General features: G+C 39.2%; 1 protein-coding gene across 2 annotated transcripts in view; it reads right to left on the bottom strand.

The window, feature by feature from the left end:
- MCUB (mitochondrial calcium uniporter dominant negative subunit beta) overlaps positions 1–20941 on the bottom strand; it is a 104647-nt gene that overhangs the window by 19507 nt on the left and 64199 nt on the right. For both annotated transcript variants that reach the window (XM_070452268.1, XM_020887912.2), the window contains exons 2-3: positions 1332–1407; positions 641–811 (exon numbers count right to left, since the gene is read on the bottom strand). In XM_070452268.1, coding sequence (XP_070308369.1) covers positions 641–811; positions 1332–1407 — 247 coding nt within the window. The remainder of the gene's footprint in view (positions 1–640; positions 812–1331; positions 1408–20941) is intronic.

Below are 20941 nucleotides of genomic sequence, written 5' to 3'. Positions count from 1 at the left end.
TTCTAAGAATGTAATACTATGATAAAATAACAGTGCAAATTTATTCATCTGTTTATATTTATAGTAGCCTGGTATACTGGACTGGGGTAAAGAATTCTTTATTCTCTTTTAGGGGCAGTAGGGCCTGCTTTTATGTCCTCAGATCATACAAATATAAAAGCTATATCCTAGATTTATTTAAAAGTCTATCTGATTAACTACCTCTGCTGGTATCAAACTAGTTTCCCAAGAATTAATTAATCAAAAAACACTTGACCATAACTGCTTTATAACAAAGATCAATGAACTATTTGTGTATTATCCACTGTCTATTTCAATCATGGAGCCTGCATTTCATTTTCTAATTATTCACGTTTCTTATAGAAAACTAGATGCTAATTACTACATCATTAAAATTTCTCAGAGAAAAATTTGGGGGCTAAGTTTAATGAAATAAATAACCAAAGCATGAATTAAACTTATTCCATTTCTTTCTTCTCCATTAGAGTTCATTCTTTTAATACTACTCATGTTCAAAAATGAAGGACTCAGTAAAGACCAACCATTTATTATATAATAGTTTTCTAGAAAGTAAAGAAACAAAACAAAGTTTCAAAAGAAGAGAAAAAAAAGTTGGAAATATATATATATATATATATACCTGCTGTGAAGACAGCAGCTGTTCTGATACCTTTATCTTCATTTTGTAGGTCCTGAAGGAATGAACCAACTGTTGATAACATTGGCTTGACTACAAATTGACAGCGCTCTTTTCTGGATGGCAAAGTAAGTGTTATCAAGGGAAGGCCATGTTTATAATTAACTGTGATTTCTGTTAAGAAAAAAAAAAGTTGATAATAGAGGATGGATAAAATTTACTTTTAAAAATAACTTCTAAATTATCATTAAACATTATGAACAACAAAAATTCTAGAAGGAATACCTAAATGTGGAATTCATAACCCTCTGAATTCCTGTAACAATCTGTATCACTCTTATAGTGCCTTCATTATACTAGTTAACATATTCCCCCCACCGTTAACATTTTATTAAGTGTGTACCACACTTTGTTATAATTATTTGCTTAGGGTCTTCTCAGGTCAAAATTTACTGAGGGCAGAAATTACTTCCAAATCATCTCTAACTCCTTTGATAACTGGGATGGGAGTTTGCCAAAAGACATCAGAGATCTTATGGGAGCAGAGAAGGGAGAAACTGAACTCTGATGGGGGAAGAGTGGAAGGGGTGATACAAGAAAAGTCTGTTTTGTTCAAAACTCACATTTCTCACTTAATTTAGAAGGATGAAAATAAATTAGCTGGGCAAATCAAAGAAGTGATAAGAAAGCTTACCATCAGATGGCACCAGTGTACTATAAAGATTTGATTGATAGAATTTTAGGCTTCTGCATAGTTTCACACACAAAACCTGTAATGATATAAATGATTATCCATGTATAAGAATAATATAAAGGGTAGGGGAAGGTAGCAACCACCCTCCTATAAAATGTTTTTTAAATGTACGTGGTAAAAGTTAAAGCCCCTCCCCTTACCTCTTCACAGGGCCCCGACTTTCCCCAAAGATAATCACAGCAGAGGTGACAAAGACTCGCTCCTGGACCAAACTTTAGTTGGGATCCTCTAAGCCTGACTAATCCCAACCTGTGCATGTCCTCTAGGAGTCCAGTTAAGCAAGAATGTTGTCAAGTTAGCTTAGCCACCCCCTCCCCCAACACACACACAACCTTCAGTATCTGATCAAATTCCTCGTCCTCCACCACTCCCCAGGTATTATCTGATCACCCCAGTCTGTCTTCAACAAGAATCCTGCCAGGTTAGGTTAGCAAAAAATTACCCTATCCTCTTGGTAATTTCCCATCCACTACCTCCTGCCCCTCCGCAACCCCCATGTGCCCAACTCTGCTCCTTGGATACAAATCCCCACTTTTCCCTGTTGTATTCAGAAGTGAGCCCAATCTCTCTTCCCTACATCAAAACCCCACCATGGCAGTCCCCCTGAATAAAGTCTACCTCGAATTCCTTAACAAGCGTCATGAATAACTTTCTTTCACAGTGGTTTGGTGTATAGCCTCCCAAATATTTTCCCATATACTGCCACCTTCACACGCAAGTTAAATTTTATGCTAGAGTTAAATTTAGTGCTAAAGACAGTTTATGAGTCAGGTTCCTAGATGCCAATGACGATACATTGCTCATAAAGTACCTACTGTTTAATGTGTTAATGAAGTTTCTGTACTACTATTGAAGAAATCATTTTAGAGGCAGTCATTAGACAACCAGGAATTGCTGAAAGCAGGTAAAGTGCCCAGGGAAAACGATCAAAGCTTTCTCAAGCTTCTGTATACCTGATAATCAGCTGGACACCATAATATTGTCCTTTGCTAAATAAACAGGGCTTGTTAAAAGCACAGCTTCCTGGACTCCACTCCCAGAGATTTTTGATCTAGTAAGTCTGAGGCAGGGGTATGAGAATTTGCATTTTTAATAAGCCCCAGGGTTATACTCAAGTTATAGGTGTGAAGACCATACTTCAGAGTGGCTGGGTTCTAACAGACCCTCTGTGGCTCTCGGGTCACTACTTCCAAATGTCAGCACAGAATCATTTTGAAATCCGAATTTTAGTGCTGGACAAGGGCTACTGCCTTCAAATGATATTCAGTATCGGGTCAAAAGAAGACTCAGGCTTCTCTTTCATCGCATCTTTTTCCTAAATACAATTCTAATCACTTTACTTAAAACCCCACAGACTTCAACAGCTTATATAAAGTACTGATAGAAAGCACAGTGACCCCATAGTTGAAAAGACTGGTATTCTAAACTCAGTTTAGCCACTTGCTGGCAGGAGATCACAGGTAAGTCATAGGACTGTGCTGCTGTTCTCTGAAACCTTAGGTGGATACCCGTATCTTGTGGGTCTTGTGGTATCTTGTGGGTCTTGTGGCGTCAATATAAGGGTTAAACAACACAAAGTATCGAGCAAGGGTCAGGTGGAGTCTGTGAGCCTCCCCTGGGCAGTGCAGGCCCCGTGCCCCCCCCCCACCCCCACCCCACAGCTCCATCACTTATTCTCTTCCAGCAGGAACCTGGGCCCCAGCCGGATGAGCTGTGTGCCACTGACGTACTGAAACGCCTTCTTTATCCACTTCTGCCTAGCAGACCCTGTCATTCCCTCCATGCCCAGCTCTACGTCCTTCTGCAGGGTCATGATGGTTGAGTGTGATGGCTGGAATCCCAGCTTCAAGATACACTAACTGCCATGATCTCTGACAGGCAGAGGAAGTTTCAGGAAGAAATGGGTTGTAAGACAAAGAGAAGGGCAAGTTTGCTAGTAGAAAAAAAGAAAAGAGAAAGAGCCAGGGCTTTAGTTAGAAAAGGAAAACTGCACTAACATGAGAAAGCTCTTTTTGAGCTTCAAAGTAAAGGTAGGCAGGTGTTAGTGGGAAGGAAATGTATAATGATCATATGTTGGGCCAATTAACAAGATCAGATTGCTTTGAGAGCTTTAACATATTTTAGATTATGTATCTTTAATCTTTATTATTAAGTAAAACAAGATGTAATTCCCACTCAAGACAGTATAAATTAATACTTAAGCAACAGCTCTGCTCCATGTTAAAAAAGAATCCACGTTTCCCCTTGTAGCAACACCAAGAGCAAAACAATGTGATAAGCAAGAAAAGCAAGTAGGGAGTCCACTAAGGTTCTCTATTCTGCAGGAAAAGGGTTTCAATGGAAAATGATGCACTGTTTATACCACACTTTCCTTGGGGAGGGAGTATTAATGATTTTATCTCTTTTTTCAATCAATATATTTTTATTGAAGTACAGCTGATTTACAATGTGATAATTTCTGCTGTGCAGCAAAGTGATCAGTTATATATATAACACATGTACATAGGATATACATTATATATTCTTTTTCATACGCTTTTTCATGGTAGTTTGACACAGGATATTGAATACTATTCTCCATGCTATACAGTAGGACCTTGTTGTCTATCTGTTCTGTACATAGAAGCTTACATCTGCTAACCCCAGCCTCCCACTCCATTCCCCCCCACCCCCCTCCCCCGACTGGCAACCAACCACCAGTCTGTCCTCTGTGTCTGTGAGCCTGTCTCATGTGCTAAGTTGCTTCAGTCGTGTATGACTCTTTGGGACCCTGCGGGCTATAGTCTGCCAGACTCCTCTGCCCCTACAATTTCCCAGGCAAGAACACTGGAATGGGTTGCCATTTCCTCCTCCAGGGGGTCTTCCTGACCCAGGGACTGAACCCACGTCTCTTATATCTCCTGCAATTAGCAGGCGGCTTCTTTACCACTAGCGCGACCTGGGAACTTTGTTTTGTAGATGGGTTCATTTGTGTCATATTTTAGATTCTACATATGATATCACATGGTATTTGTCTTTCTCCTTCTGGCTTGCTTAGTATGGTAATCTCTAGGTGCACCCATGTTGCTGCAAATGGCATTATTTCGTTCTTTTTGTGGCTGAGAATTTTCCATTATATAGTTATAACATGTCTTCTTTATCCATTCATCCATTAATGGACATTTAGGTTGTTTCTATGTCTTGGCTATTGTGAATACTGCTGCTGTGAACACAGGGCATGTATCTTTTTGAATTATAGTTTTGTCTGGATATATTCCCAGAAGTGGGATTGCTGGATCATATGGTAATTCTATTTTTAGTCTTCTGAGTAACCTCCATACTGTTCTCCATAGTGGATGCACCAACTTACATTCCCACCAACACTGTAGGAGGGACTTTTCTGCACACCCTCTCCAGCATTTACTGTTTGCAGCTTTTTTGATGATGGCCATTCTGACTGGTAATAGGGGATATCTCATTGTAGTTTTGATTTGCATTTCTCTAATAATTAGCAATGTTGAGCACCTTTTCATACGCCTCGTGGCCATCTGTATGTCTTTGGAGAAATGTCTGAGTAGCATTCCATTGCATACATGTACCACATCTTTATCCACTTGTCTGTAAATGGACATTTATGTTGTTTCCATGCCTTGGCTACTGTGGAGAGTGTACAGCCCACTTTTTCAAGATATTACATTCCAACCCTGTTTGCTGGTTGGAAGCCATCTTAGAACTATCTGTAAACTGTAGGTAATTGGTAGGTATACAAATTTTGTTCAATCTGGTAGTAATCTAATTGAGTTCCCCACCCCATCCCAAACACCAGTTTTATCTCTACCTGCAGTTCATCTTAACATTCTTTCCTCCATATAAATCTGTGATGTTTTGACTTTTCCTATTAAGTGGATAAAACATGTGCCTGGTTCCTTCATATCATAAGAGTAAATTTTTTAATGCATATTCATTCTTATAACTGTATGAGAGTCCTATTTTTATCTTTTCCCCAAAATTATCTTTTAATAGTCCAGAACAGAAGTAACTGAGAGTTTGACTCTTTGGGGGTAGGAAAGACTAAAGTAGCCCCATGATAAGATTGAGTCAAGATTCCCAGTGATCTGATGACCTAATCTGTGATACATCCAGTATCACTGCAACCTGGTCAGGGACCTTAAAGTGGCAATTTAAGAACCATTTCTGAGCTCTGGCTACAAAAGCCTAGTTGGAGGCAATATAAAATCACTAGTCAGAAAGGAGTGAGAACAGAATGAACAATAAACTTCTACTTAAGAGTCTGTAACCCAGAATTTTACTATATGAGAAATTAAATGCTAAGAAGGAACCAAATATATTAAGAAGATTAATTCCATTTAGGGAAAGTAAAGAGAGTCATCCAAAACTGACTTTAACACAAATTATAGAGTCTTCAAAGAGATAAACAGGAGAATTAGCTTCCAGAAAACCAATAAGAAATTATGATATTAAACTTGTAGAACTAAAACAAAAATTAGTAAGTTGGATCAACTAAGATTTCTAGAAATGGAAAAAAAATCTATATACATGTAAAAAACACAGTTTAATGAACTAGATAAATTCTAGACTAGATAAAAGTCAACAGAAAAGAGAATTAGTGAATTAGACAATACTTCACCCAGGTACAAAACAGAATGAAATAGAAATTTTAAAAAGCAACCAGTCTCATACACTGAACGTAAAATGGTACAGTTCAGTTCAGTTCAGTTGCTCAGTCATGTCCGACTCTTTGCAACTCCATGGACTACAGCATGCCAGGCCTCCCTGTCCATCACCAACTCCCGGAGTTGACTCAAACTCATGTCCATTGAGTCGGTGATGCCATCCAACCATCTCATCCTCTGTCGTCCGCTTTGGTACAACCATTCTGGAAAACTTTCAGCAGTTTCTTATAAGATTGAACACGCACTTTCATGTGACCCAGGCATTCCCAGTCCTAGCAGTATACCCAAGAGAAATGAAAACTTATGTTCACACAACTGCACAAACGCTTCTTCCTCCCTCTAGAGTTGAATACTCCCTGTTCACTAGTGTATTCCCAGCACCAGGAATAGTAGTGTGCCTGACTCAGTATAGGGACTCAATAAATACTCAATAAATGGATGTATAAGGATTCTCACGGTGCTAAGGGAAAATAACTATCAACCTAAAACATTATATTTAGGAACATGACTTAAGGTTGAAGGAAGTGAAGGGATTTTCAGATGTACGGAGATGTACATAGTTTCTTTCCCACATATCTTTACTAAAGAACTTCCTAGAGAGAAGAGAACTAAACCCAGGCAGGAGAATATGGTTATGGACTGAAATGTGTCCTCCCTTCCCCACCAGACACATATGTTGAAGTCTTAACCCCCCAGGACCTCAGAATATGACTGTATCTTAAAGAGGTCATTAAGTTAAAATGAGGTCATGAGTGTGGACCCTGATCCAGCATCACTGGTGTCCTTATAAGAAGAGATTTGGACACAGACATGCACACGTGGAGGAAGACCTGTGGGGACACAGAGAAGGTGGCTGTTTGCAGGCCAAGGAGAAAAGCCTCCGAAGAAACCAACCCTACCTTGGAATTCTGGTTTTCAGAATTGTGAGAAAATGAATCTGTTGTTTAAAATCTGAGGAACTCTATTATGGAATCCCCAAGAAACTAATACAGAACCAAAGCTATAAAATATGTTAATAAATAAACTACTTACTGTAAGAAATTTTAAACCATTTTTGTGTGTGTGTGTTAAAATGAGTGGAAAGCTAAACAAGATTTGGCATGCTATCTTTGGTGGATTCTTAGAACATGTGAAGATCCTCATCACATCAGAAGAAGGGCAAAAATAGTGAGAAACCACGACTGTGTTAGGGAAGTTATAACTGAGTATGTTAAACACTTAAAGGAAACCATTCATACACAATCTGTAGTTTCTGCAGTGGTAGAAAAGGAAAAACGAACAAACTTTTTCAAGAAAAGTAGAAGAAAGAAGCAAAAAGCCTACAGAAATCAGAAAATTAAAAAAAAAAAAAAAGATGAAATACAATAAAAATCATCATGGAAACTTGCAAACAGAGAAAATGAACATCCACAATCCCACCACCCCTAGCTTATGCCAGCCTTTCCAGGGGTATAGATCTTTATATAATCATAGTGCTAATCATTAGTGTTTTATAAGCATTTTATTCATTAAAAATTTTTCATAAACAAAATAAATAGCTCCATAACCACATATATAACAGGTATAACAGAATTTACTATTTACCTATTGTTGGACATTTTATACATTCTACAAACTTTTTTCCATGTCAGAGAGTTTAATGCATGCTCATTTTAGAAAATCTATAAATCACAGACTCTCAAAAAGAAGGGAAAAAAGTCACCAATAAGGTCATTATCTAGAGTCTCACTTCTCAGATGGCGCTAGTCATAAAGAACCTACCTACCAATGCAGGAGACATAAGAGACATAGGTTTGATTCCTGGGTCAGGAAGACCCCCTGGAGGAAGACATGGCAACCCACTCCAGTATTCTTGCATGGAAAATCCCATGGACAGAGGAGCCTAGTGAGCTACAGTCCACAGGGTCACAAAGTGTCAGACAATACTGAAGCAACTTAGCACACACACACAGACTTTCTAGTTTATTTTCTATATATATTGTATTTTGTTTTCACCATTACAACTAAACTGATTCAAAACATCTTTGCAGGTAAATCTATGTTAGGATATTTTCCTTTAGGGTAGGCTGTAGAATGACTGAATCATAAAGTAGTAATAGTTTTAGGATCCTGATATATTATCAAACTTTGGGAGTAATATTTTATTTTTTTCATGTTGTTTTACTCACTATAACCATGAAATTATTAATCTGAATCCAAACAAGCAAACCTGCATGAAGTTAAGAATCAAATAATGACAGACCCAGTTGGGCATCCCTGGAATGAGAAGTTTCCCTCTGGAGGCTCATCCCCAGACAGGCTCACCAGACATATTCACCAAGACAGCCCACAGGTACCACAAGCTCAGTATCCTCAACTGAGCTCTTTCTTCTTCCTCCATGGACCTGATCTTCTCCTTGATGGACTCACACCACTAATTACCAGTCATCAGAACTAGAGGCCTGAGCGTTACTTCAAAGAGTTAATAGTCCATAAAGTCACTTGGTAGACCAGTAGTTACAACTGAATGGTCACTAAGGCGTACTGGTTCTACTTCTTCATAGCACCCCCAGATCCATCCTCCCCTCTCCATTTCCACTTCCACTGCCCTAGTTCAGATCCTCACCATCTCCCATAGATCACTGTTATGACTTTCGAACCAGTCTCTTCCACCAATCCATTCCAGGTTAAGATCTCTAATTTTAAAATTACATAAAGTCAAACTAACTCAAGATTTAAAAACCTCTATTTGTTCTCTGTTGCAAAGGGAAATCATTCCAAAGTATACTTTCCACGAGCTGATTCTCATCAGCTTCTCCCACCTCCCCTTACCAATACCAGCACCACCCACCTCCCAACCCTCTATTTCAGATATGCCGAGGGTATTTCTCAAGGAAGGAACACTGTTCAAGCTTCCTTGTCTTCACACTTATTCCATCCTGCCTAGGAAGCCCTGCCTGGTGTACCCACCCTGCATGTCAACTCTTACCCTGAACACGCTCATGTTCCCTCTGTAAAGCCCACAGAACTTCATCTGAGTCCACCATTGCATCCTCCCTCCTGCTGCAGTCCAGTGATCATCCCTTACAAAGGCCAGCCCCTCCTCAGACATTCTCCACCTTACACATGGCAAAGCTTTTTTTAAACTCCCCCTCAATCACTGCCTCTCACACTCACTCCTCTCTAACCCCTGGCCACCAAAGATCCTTTTACTGTCTCCAGAGTTTTGCCTTTTTCAGAATGTCATATAGTTGGAATTATATGGTATGTAGCCCTTTTCAGATTGGCTTCTTTCACTTAGTAATACACATTTAAGATGGTTCAATGTCCTTTCATAGCTTGATAACTCATTTCTCTGTTCTTTTCAATTTTTTATTGAAATATGTTTCACATATAACATTCTGTAAATTTAAGGTGTTCAGATGTTGATTTGGTGCATTTATATATTGCAATATAACTGCCACTGTAGCGAGAGTTAGCAGCTCTATCATATCTCATAACTATTTCTTTCTTGTGGTAGGACTAATTAAGATCTAGTTTCCTATAATCATTGAACTTGCTAACACAATATTATTGTCTATATTACTCATTTCTTTTTAATGCTTTAATATCCTTTTGTCTGGATGTATCACAATTTATCTACTGATTAACTTAATTGAATGCTTCAAGTTTTGGCAATTATGAATAAAGCTGCTAAAAACATCCACGTGCAAGTTATTTCTCAGATTTTAATTATCAGAGTATTGGAACATGCGGAGATTAAGTAATCTGTCTAAAGTCACACAGCTAATGAGTGAGCCCCGTCAAGCTGTTAGGAACCCCTCCGCCCTTTTAAACTGCTTCACTGCACTCTCATCCTGTGGGAAAAGGGATCCTGGCTCAGGTTAGCACCTGCTGTGCCCACATCTGTGCGGAGCAGTGGGTTCTGCTTGCAGATGAAGAGTAAAGAAGGGGTCCTGGGAAGACAGAAACAACTGTTAATACCAGCTCCACACTATTGAAACTCATGTACAGAAGGCTCCCAGGTGTAAGTGAACTGAACCAGAGAATAAAACATTTGCTACTTCTATTACAAACAAACCTTAATTGCATTCACACAATAATGTTGAAACCAATTTATTAATTGTAATTTATTTCTCCGCCAATATATTCTAATGTTTTGATATGTTTTGCAACAGACTAGAGTGGGACAAGCAAATTAGTCTAGTATGTTCTCTCTGGGTTGTAATCCTTGTTTAGTATGTTCTCTCTGGGTTGTAATCCTTGTTTAGAATTTTGCTCTCAAAAGCCATTTCCTTGTTAAAGGAAGAAAGAAGGAAAGAAGGAGAAAGGAAGGAAAGAAGGAGAGGAAGGAAAGGAGAAGAAGGGAAGCAGAGAGAAAGGAAGAAATACACGTAAAGACATACACAAGAATATAATTTCAGGGGTCCTGCTAAGGTCAGTCCAGGAAACAAAGGATGACTGGTTAAATGCCAAGTGTTTACAGGGATATAAATGGGGCCTGGCTGAGACTCTACAGTCAATAGGTGAAAATATTATTGGTTATGAACCAAGTACTGTATGCATTACTCCTGTATCTTTTCTGTTTCAATCTCGCTATGTATTAACTACTCTTCTTAGTCTGCCCAGATCAAAAAGAAAAATTTATTTAACAGTGATTATTCATGTAGCATGTGAAAGAGACTGGGACATTAATTAAGATAAATGCCTAGTGTGTGCTACAAAATGCAATTTTTGTTGGCCAGATTTAAAATATAAATCTAGAGACAAGTTAGAAGAGTTCCTCAAAAGAGAGTTGCTATATAGCAGTTTGATTTTTGCTTTTATCCAGGGAAGCAAAAAAGAAATCATGAAAGCCTGAAACTCAGTGTGAGGTTCTTCAGAAAATCATGATGCACCACAGGTAGAAAACTAATGAACCCAAGGATGAGCTTCAAAGCAAAACAGTTATATAACCAAGGAGTTCATCTGCTTGCTTCACACATTCCACAAAACTGCACCGTAGGTGGTACATAAAGTACGGTTTAAAATTATTGAGTTCCATTCTTTTCTATGTTGGTCTTTTACTCATTTCCTTGTTCAACATTTCTTCTGCATCCTTATTCCTTTCATGTTAAATTTTGCTCACTAGAGCTTTGATCAGTGCTTTCACTGAGAGCCCACGTTGAGTAGTAAACCCTTCGTCTATGTTATAAATTTAATTTCTGTCATTTTCCTGTTGAATTTAATCTGTTTATATTTGTTGCTATATCAGATAAATTTGGATATCTGTCATATTATTTTGTGCTTTCTGCTTATAGTGATTGTCTTTTGCGTCCTTCTTTTTTCTTATCTTCTAATAATCTAACTGTTCCTTTAGACCCTGTTATCATTCTCTGTTAGTTTGGAAGTATCTGGGTTTTTTTTCCTCTATGTCCTTTTAGTGTTTGTCCTTTTCATTCTGACATTCTTACTTGCCTTAGAATGTAAATTTCTCTCTCCTATGGCTGAACAACAGGATCTTAGTACCAATCACAAATAAAAACAAATTATTTTGACCTTATTTTTTAGACCCCCCCCAAATAGACCTGGGTTCAATCCCTGGGTTGGGAAGATCCCCTGGAGAAGGGAAAGGCTACCCACTCCAGCATTCTGGCCTAGAGAATTCCATGGACTGTATAGTCCATGGGGTCACAAAGAGTCGGACACGACTGAGCGACTTTCACTGACTAAAATGGCATCTTGTGTTGTTTTCTACAGTGGTTGTTTCCTGGATTCACCTGTAAGTTTCCAACTATTTTGCTCTCCATTTCTTCTTACATGCTGTTCACTTCTGTGTTCAATTTCATGCTTCCTGAGAACTTTCAATAAGAATCTTTTAATCTCTCAAACTTAATGCTGTTGAAAAGGATAGTTTACTAGATATGAAATTCCAGATGGTTACTTCCTCTCAGAACTTTGAAGATATTCCTTTGCCTTCTGACCTCTATAAACACATCTTCTATAAATTTAAGATTTTCTGAAAGATTTTCTTTCATCTTTCTGCTTCTGGGATTCCACAGTTTCCCCAAAGTATGTCAGACAGAGGTCTAATTTCAGTTTTATGCTTGGGACTCATTTAAAGATTCCTTCTGAGAAGGGTTCTCATGGGGAGAGGAGGGGCCCGAGGCTGGGAGTCTGAATCCAAGTGTGGCTGGAGGGCACCCACCCAGAGGGGCAGCTGGCATGGGGGTGCTGGAGCCCGAGCATGCCGACGAGGGTGTCCACACAGTGAGGGGGCTTGGTGTGGGGCAGCAGAGCCTGAATGGGCCAAGAGGGCATCTGCATGGGAAGCAGGCTCAGAACAAGACGCTGGAGCCCAAATCCAGTGAGGAAGGCATGCAGGCAGGGAAAGGCTGTCACATACCAGAAAACTGACCAAGTGAGGAAATATATTACTATCAAGAATAACGGAAGTCAGATGTACTCTGTCAAAGAAGGGAGCTACGCCACGGAAAGGGAAAAACTGGAATAAACCCCATAGTACTGGAATGAATTTGGAAGTATTGGTGTGAATTCATGGTTTTTAACATCTAAAAATATAAATAAAACCAAAAAAATACATATAGAACTTCAAAAAAGATTGAATGTGTATGTATATATAAATGTAAAAGATTTAAGTTTTATATATTTTCTATAAATAAAAATATATACAATATTTTTTTGAAAGGGACAGTACCACTCTCAATAATGAAAACATATAGCATCAAGATCTTGGCTTCTAAGTACCATTCTTATCCAAAAGGAATCAGAGCTCCTTGGAGAAATGGCTAATTCCAGGGCTGGGCATGAAAAGGACAAGATGAGCTTGGAAAGCAAGGAAGTGCTCAATGAATGATGGGAGACATATTAAAAGGATGCATCAGTCAGCTTGAAAGGAGTCTCAATGATCAAATCTGGAATGATCTAGGCATTAAATGATAGTAACAGATTACAATCCACTGAAAAGGAAACTATGAGCCCACTCTGATATAATGAAGTAAACAAATGATAAAGAACAAGATACTTACATAGTTTTAATATGCCTCCAAACAAACGCCTTAATACCAAAGGAAAAATAGTAACTGCAAAAAAGAGAAGTCTGACCTCAATTAAGCGACCAAGATGCACATTATCAGTCACGGGGCAAACTGATGTCATGCTGTGAGACAGAACACATGTAATATTTCTGTGATATTCCTGACGAAGATGTATAATCTGAGTCAAACTGGAAGGAAGCAACAGACAAACCCAAACAGAGACAGCCTACAGAATAACTGTAATCTCCAAAAGAGTCAAAACCATCACAACTCGAGGGAAAAAATGTGATACTATTTCAGACTGGAAATAACTAAACTCAACTGTGATTCTGAACTTTTCACAACAGAAAAGTTCCCAATTACTGGAAAAACTGGCAAAATTTGCATGGGGTCTAAGAATTAGATAGTGGTAAGGTTAGTTTTCCAGTGGTCATATATGGATGTGAGAGTTGGACTGTGAAGAAAGCTGAGCGCAGAAGAATTGATGCTTTTGAACTGTGGTGTTGGAGAAGACTCTTGAGAGTCCTTTGGTCTGCAAGGAGGTCCAACCAGTCCATTCTAAAGGAGATCGGTCCTGGGTGTTCATTGGAAGGACTGATACTGAAGCTGAAACTCCAGTACTTTGGCCACCTGATCCGAAGAGCTGACTCACTGGAAAAGACCCTGACGCTGGGAGGGACTGGAGGCAGGAGGAGAAGGGGACGACAGAGGATGAGATGGCTGGATGGCATCACCAACTCGATGGACATGGGTTTGAGTAAACTCCGGGAGTTGGTGATGGACAGGGAGGCCTGGCGTGCTGTGATTCATGGGGTCGCCAAGAGTTGGACACGACTGAGCGACTGAACTGAAGGTTAGTTTTCTGATTTTGATGGTCATTCTTCGTTAAGTTGGAGAATGTTCTTGCATTCGAGAGAGAACGGCATTATGTCAACAACTTATTCTCAAATTAGTTCAGATCCAAAGTGTCTGTATAACTTTTCTACAGTTGGTGATTGTTTCAAAGTAAAACAATGCTAAAAGTAATAGGCTTAGTCAAACACCAATATTGCCATTTATGTAGAGAAGTGACCTATTAACAAGAAGTCAAACATTAAAAAAATCTTTTTTGCACACCACTGGGAAGCTATGGTTACTTAAGGAATTAAAAAGTTTTTAATCACAAAATTTTTTTTAAAAAGCACAAAAACTCATGTTCCCTTTACAAGTTCTTACTTAGGAACTCTATCGTTATTCTTCTGACATATGTCAATAAAGCTTAAAAGAGAAACTATCATACCTATCCTACAGCAACCATTTCTTAGCAGGATATTATTTAAGATCATTCTGAAAATCTTACACAAGCCCACCACACACGCAGAGTTTAATTATTTGAAAATTGAGTCACACAAAATCAGCTGCTTCTTTCAATTTACATCCCATCTATGACCCACCTTGAGGAGTCTGTCAGTTACTAACCCAGTCAGGGCCTCACGTTTCCAGGACAGCATCAGCTATTCATAAAATAAACTGACCTACACAGTCAAATTTGAATACGATTGCTTCTCTTGGATGTTAACAGTGGCCAAGTATTTTCAGTGTTAAAGTCTAGTAGAGAGTATATCACCATAACTCCGCTACACGCCATTTCACTAAAAATAAGTCAGGGAGTGCAACTGAAGGAAAAAAACTTAAGTTTAAAAAAAATTCAGTTTTCATCCCTTTAAAGTAGCAATAGCAGCTTTTTGTGCTCCAACCTTATATTCTAAATATATTAAGAAAATGACAAGTATCAAGAAGTAGAAAATATGGCCTAAAAAGAAGTCAACCTCATTTGAAAAGGAAACAACTTTTCCATGTGAAGTGAAGAAGAGATATTGATGTATAATAGTCAGTAGCAGGAACTAGCCTGATTTGTATAACGAATATAAATCGGAGAGCAGCAGTTTATTTAAATTTCTTAGTTGAAAGGCAACAGTGATACATTGATAGAGAAAAGCAAATAAAATCAGAGTACTTCCAAATAGAAGCCTTTCTAGGAGGACCTTAATTACTTCGCTACAAAAGCACTCCCTGTGACACTAGTCTCAGTAGCAGGCTTTCAACAACAATGTGCTCTTTACCTTTGCCCTTCCCACATCCACAAGTGTAAACTCCATTATTACTGCTTCTTTCAGGGACTGCTTGATTGTATCCCACAGATATCATTAGATCGTGTGATTTACTTTAAAAAGATTTAAGACAGAAGCTGGATAAGAAAAAGCAACAGACTTGGTTCCTAACATTTGGCTGTTCAAAACTATCAAATGGTGAGTTCTTACCACCTTTAAAAGACATTCAAAATAACATGGCTCAGGGTCAAAAAACAGCTCCAAAAATGCAGTCATAATATTTTACCAAGTCAATGTAATTATTGTGTATTTTCCCAAACTAAAGATATTTCTTTAGATAGTGTTTGGTCTGGTCTAGTATGTGTTATACATATATGTATATTTATGTACATTTATGTGTATTTATTGGAGAAGGAAATAGCAACCCACTCCAGTACTCTTGCCTGGAGAATCCCAGGGATAGAGGAGCCTGGTGGGCTGCTGTCCATGGGGTCACACAGAGTTGGACACGACTGAAGCGATTTAGCATGCATGCATGCATTGGAGAAGGAAATGTCAACTCACTCCAGTGTTCTTGCCTGAAGAATCCCAGGGACAGAGGAGCCTGGTGGGCTGCTGTCTATGGGGTCGCAGAGAGTCGGACACGACTGAAGCAACTTAGCAGTAGCAGCAACATGTATATTTATATATGAATACACATAATATCTATACATATTAGAATGAATATGTACATATGTATTTATTTAAATCAGCGCATATGTTTCTAGTCACAACTTTACATATTGGAGAAGTACTTGAAGATCATTGCATGACAAAGCAGGCAGTTCCGTAACGGGAAACACATGGGCGCTGTATAAAGGAGACATCTGGATTTCTTTAGCAAGCAGAGTTCCAAGCTCTGACCCACTCTGCTGTGGGAATGTGGGAGTGACTGCTCCGCTGAGTGACAGAAACTAAGAGGCATATCTCTGTCGCCGGAGATCTGGGTGTGTGGGGAACTGACAAATGCAACTGCAGCATTTATGCCTGAAAATACGAAGTCTTCCACTCAACAAAAGTCAACAAATATTTACTGAGCATCTGCTATGTGCTGAGTGACCAGACTCTTTCAAACTTCTGTACTAATCCAGCCATCCTTCCCCACTTTCTTACTGTCACAGAGATGAAGTCCTTTTCTGTTCCCACTAAGGCTAACACATTTCCCCTGAGCCCAGGATCCCATCCCTTCCTGCTATAACAGAGACCTCACTTTTCTGAATATTTTCCCAATCAGATCTTTCCCATCAGCAAGTAAGCCCACTCCAACATCTCCTACCTCCTGGCTATCTTCCTTCCATCTCTACCCTGTTCTTAGTTAACTGACTTCAAAGGGTGGGTCACATATGCTGTCTTAACTTCCTTCAGTTCAGTTCAGTTGCTCAGCTGTGTCTGACTCTTTGCGACCCCGTGGACTGCAGCACACCAGGCCTCCCTGTCCATCACCAACTCCGGGAGCTTGCTCAAACTCAAGTCCATTGAGGTGGTGATGCCATCCAACCATCTTGTTCTCTGTCACCCCCTTCTCCTCCTGCCTTACATCTAGCATCAGGATCTTTTCCAATGAGTCAGTTCTTTGCATCAGGTGGCCAAAGTATTGGAGCTTCAGCATCAGTCCTTCCGATGAATATTCAGGACTGATTTCCTTTAGCATAGGCTGATTGGATCTCCTTGCAGTCCAAGGGACTCTCAAGAGTCTTCTCCAACACCACAGTTCAAAAGCATCAATTCTTCTGCACTCAGCTTTCTTTATAGTCCAATTCTCACATCCATACATGACCACTGGAAAGAACATAGCTTTTACTAGATGGACCTTTGTCAGCAAAGTAATGTCTCTGCTTTTTAATATGCTGTCGAGGTTTGTCCTTATTTCCTTAGCTTTCACTCATTCTTTACCTACTGCAATCTGGCTCCTGTTCTATCGTTTCACTGAAACTACTTTCCGAAGGCCACTGCTCTCCTTATCTCTAAAACAAATGAAAGCTTCTTAGTCACAGACTTCAGAGGAGCAATCATCATACTTGATCACTTGATACTCAAGCACTCTTGATTACACTTGTCCTCGAAACATTGTCTCTTCTGGCTTCTATGAGATCCTATTCCCTTGGATCTCTGATCACGTCTTCTCAGTCAGCCTTCTTTAGAGACTCCTCATCCTTGTCACCCTTTAAATGTCAGTGTTTCCCAGAGTTCCATTATGTGCTAGTGGAACTAGTCACTAGTTTCATGTAGCCACATGGCTTCAACTACAGTTTTCCTGATGACTCAAAGCAGTATGTATGTCCAGTTCAGAGCCTCTCTTTGTGCATCTAAGTTACATACATGATAAAACGTTTCAGGATATCAACCTAGATCATACAATTTTCCATGTTCTAAAAACTGCCTCTAGTTCCACTTCAAATGTAGTAATGATGGACGCCCCCAAATCAGGTCTGTATTATGTGAGCCCCAGCCCCTTCATCACAATGGAACAGACATCTGTTCCAAGCTGGGTTGATCAGATTCCCAAGCCAGGAATCTGAGACTAAATCTGTGTTCAAACTGGAATTCTCAAACACTGCTGGTTGGTTGTGTAATCTACAACTTTGAAAACTGGCAATATCTCCAAATACATACATACTTAATGACCCAGCAATCTACTCCTAGATATAAAACAAGAGAAATAATTGCATATGTGCTCAAAAGACAAATATAAGAACATTCATAAAAGCACTCTCTATAATAAACAAACACTGAAAACTATAGAAATCTTCATTGGTATTATGAAAAAAGGAGGTATTCATCAAAGGAGGAATATTGTAGCAATCAACATGAATGAATCTCACACATATGCTAAGCAAAATGGTACAAAAGAGTACATGCTCCAAGATTCCATTTTTATAAATTTCAAAAACAGGCCAATACTTCAGGATTTAGGCAGTGACTAAAAGGGAGTATAAGGGATTTCTAGGGTGTTGATAATATTCTCTTTATTTATCTGGGTTTTAATAACATAGGTATGTTCACTCTGAAAATGCATTAAACTTAGGTACAATGCATTTCCTATATGCATGTTATTCTTCAAGATTATCAGCTAAATCTGAATTAGACTCTTGAAATGACATTTATAATTCTTTACAATAATAGATTTAATACAGGGATAATGAGAGGAAGTATAATGGGGAGAACAAATAAAGTATAATAGAGCTCAGAGAAAGAAATCACATAGGAAGAAAAAATTTCTACAGGAGATGCCTTTCAGATAAGAATATTTACCAATTGTTTGCTCCTTATCTAAGCTAATTACTATCCAGAATTATCTCAAACGAAGAGAATCAAGATATGAAAGGCTTAACTAGATGGAGCTAATCAAGTTGTCTTCCTGGCTTTGATGCCTGGATGTCTGAGGTGATACAAGGCTGAGGGCCCCCCGGAGTAGCACAGTTGGCAACTCCACTCAAGTTCTGCAAACTAACACACAAAACACTTTCAATCTATCCCACTGCAGGCTTACTTACAGGTTTTTAAAAAAATTTCTTGTAAAATATCAGGTTCTATTCTAATAAAGCAAAACAAAAGACATTAGCTTAAAACCAGGATGACTTAAACTTTAAAAGGTATGTCTTTGCATCTGTCATTTCTAATGTTATGAATTTGTAATTATATATCTCATTTTGGATTCCTTCCTAAAACACAACGGATATATTTCTATCTTCTGTCTGCCCCTTAAAGCTCTACTCCTTTCTAACCACATCTTACTGCCTCCATCACAGTCTCATAGTCATCAGTTTGTAGTCTCAGCCTCAGGGCCTGACATTCACTTTGCCACCACACCCTGACACCTATCAAGATGGTGCTGAAACAGAATTTGGCAATGACAGAAGACTCAAAGGGAATAAAAAATAAAAAGCAACTAAAAATACCATCACCACTCAGTAAGTCACCCCTGGAAATAACTATATGGCAGAACAAATCTTATGGCAACATGCTCTTTTAGGTCTACTGGCATCCAGTAATTTATTTTAGGAAATAAAGAAAACTGAAAGGAAACTGACACAAAGATCAAATTAAATATAGCTCAGTTCAGTTTAGTCACTCAGTCGTGCCCGACTCTTTGTGACGCCATGGACCACAGCACGGCAGGCCTTCCTGTCCATCACCAACTCCCGGAGTCCACCCAAACTCATCTCCATTGAGTAGGTGATGCCATCCAACCATCTCATCCTCTGTCGTCCCCTTCTCCTCCTGCCTTCAATCTTTCCCAGCATCAGGGTCTTTTCAAATAAGTCAGTTCTTCACTTCAGGTGGCCAAAGTATTGGAGTTTCAGCTTCAACATCAGTTCTCCCAATGAACACCCAGGACTGCTTTCCTTTAGGATGGACTGGTTGGATCTCCTTGCAGTCCAAGGGACTCTCAAGAGTCTTCTCCAACACCACAGTTCAAAAGCATCAATTCTTTGGCACTCAGCTTTCTTCACAGTCCAACTCTCACATCCATACATTACCATAGGAAAAGCCATAGCCTTGACTAGATGGACCTTCGTTGGCAAAGTAATGTCTCTGCTTTTTAATATGTTGTCTAGGTTTGTCATAACTTTTCTTCCAAGGAGTAAGTTTCTTAATTTCATGGCTGCAGTCACCATCTGCAGTGATTTTTGGAGATGAAAAAATAAAGTCAGCCACTGTTAGCACCGTTTCCCCATCTATCTGCCATGAAGTGATGGGATCGGATGCCATGATCTTAGTTTTATGATTGTTGAGCTTTAAGCCAACTTTTTCACTCTCCTCTTTCACTTTCATCAAGAGGCTTTTTAGTTCTTCACTTTCTGCCATAAGGGTGGTGTCATCTGCATATCTGAGGTTACTGATATTTTTCCCAGCAATCTTGATTCCAGCTTGTGCTTCAGCTAGCCCAGCGTTTCTCATGATGTACTCTGCATATAAGCTAAATAAGCAGGGTGATAATATACAGCCTTGACATACTCCTTTTCCTATTTGGAACCAGTCTGTTGTTCCATGTCCAGTTCTAACTGTTGCTTCCTGTCCTGCATACAGATTTCTCAGAAGGCAGGTAAGGTGGTCTGGTATTCCCATCTCTTTCAGAATTTTCCACAGTTTATTGTGATCTACACAGTCAAAGGCTTTGGCATAATCAATAAAGCAGAAATAGATGTTTTTCTGGAACTCTCTTGCTTTTTCGATGATCCAGCAGATGTTAGCAATTTGATCTCTGGTTGCTCTGCCTTTTCTAAAACGAACTTGAACATCTGGAAGTTCACAGTTCACGTATTACTGAAGCCTGGCTTGGAGAATTTTGAGCGTTACTTTGCTAGCATGTGAGATGAGTGCAATTGTGCGATAGTTTGAGCATTCTTTGGCATTGCCTTTCTTAGGGATTGGAATGAAAACTGCCCTTTTCCAGTCCTGTGGCCACTGCTGAGTCTTCCAAATTTGCTGGCATATTGAGTGCAGCACTTTAACAGCATCATCTTTTAGGATTTGAAAAACCACCATGAATAGTATAAAAAGGCAAAAAGATAGGACACTGAAAGATCAACTCCCCAGGCTGGTAGGCACCCAATATGCTACCAGAGATAAGTGGAGAAATAACTCCAGAAAGAATGAAGAGACAGAGCCAAAACAAACACAACACCCAGTTGTGGATGTGACTGGTGATGGAAGCAAGGTCTGATGCTGTAAAGAGCAGTATTGCATAGGAACCTGGAATGTTAGGTCCATGAATTAAGGCAAATTAG

This window comes from Odocoileus virginianus, chromosome 21 (assembly GCF_023699985.2).
Source record: "Odocoileus virginianus isolate 20LAN1187 ecotype Illinois chromosome 21, Ovbor_1.2, whole genome shotgun sequence".
Lineage (NCBI taxonomy): Eukaryota > Metazoa > Chordata > Mammalia > Artiodactyla > Cervidae > Odocoileus > Odocoileus virginianus.
The sequence above is the reverse complement of the archived record's forward strand: the minus strand, read 5'-3'. Positions and strand labels throughout refer to the sequence as shown.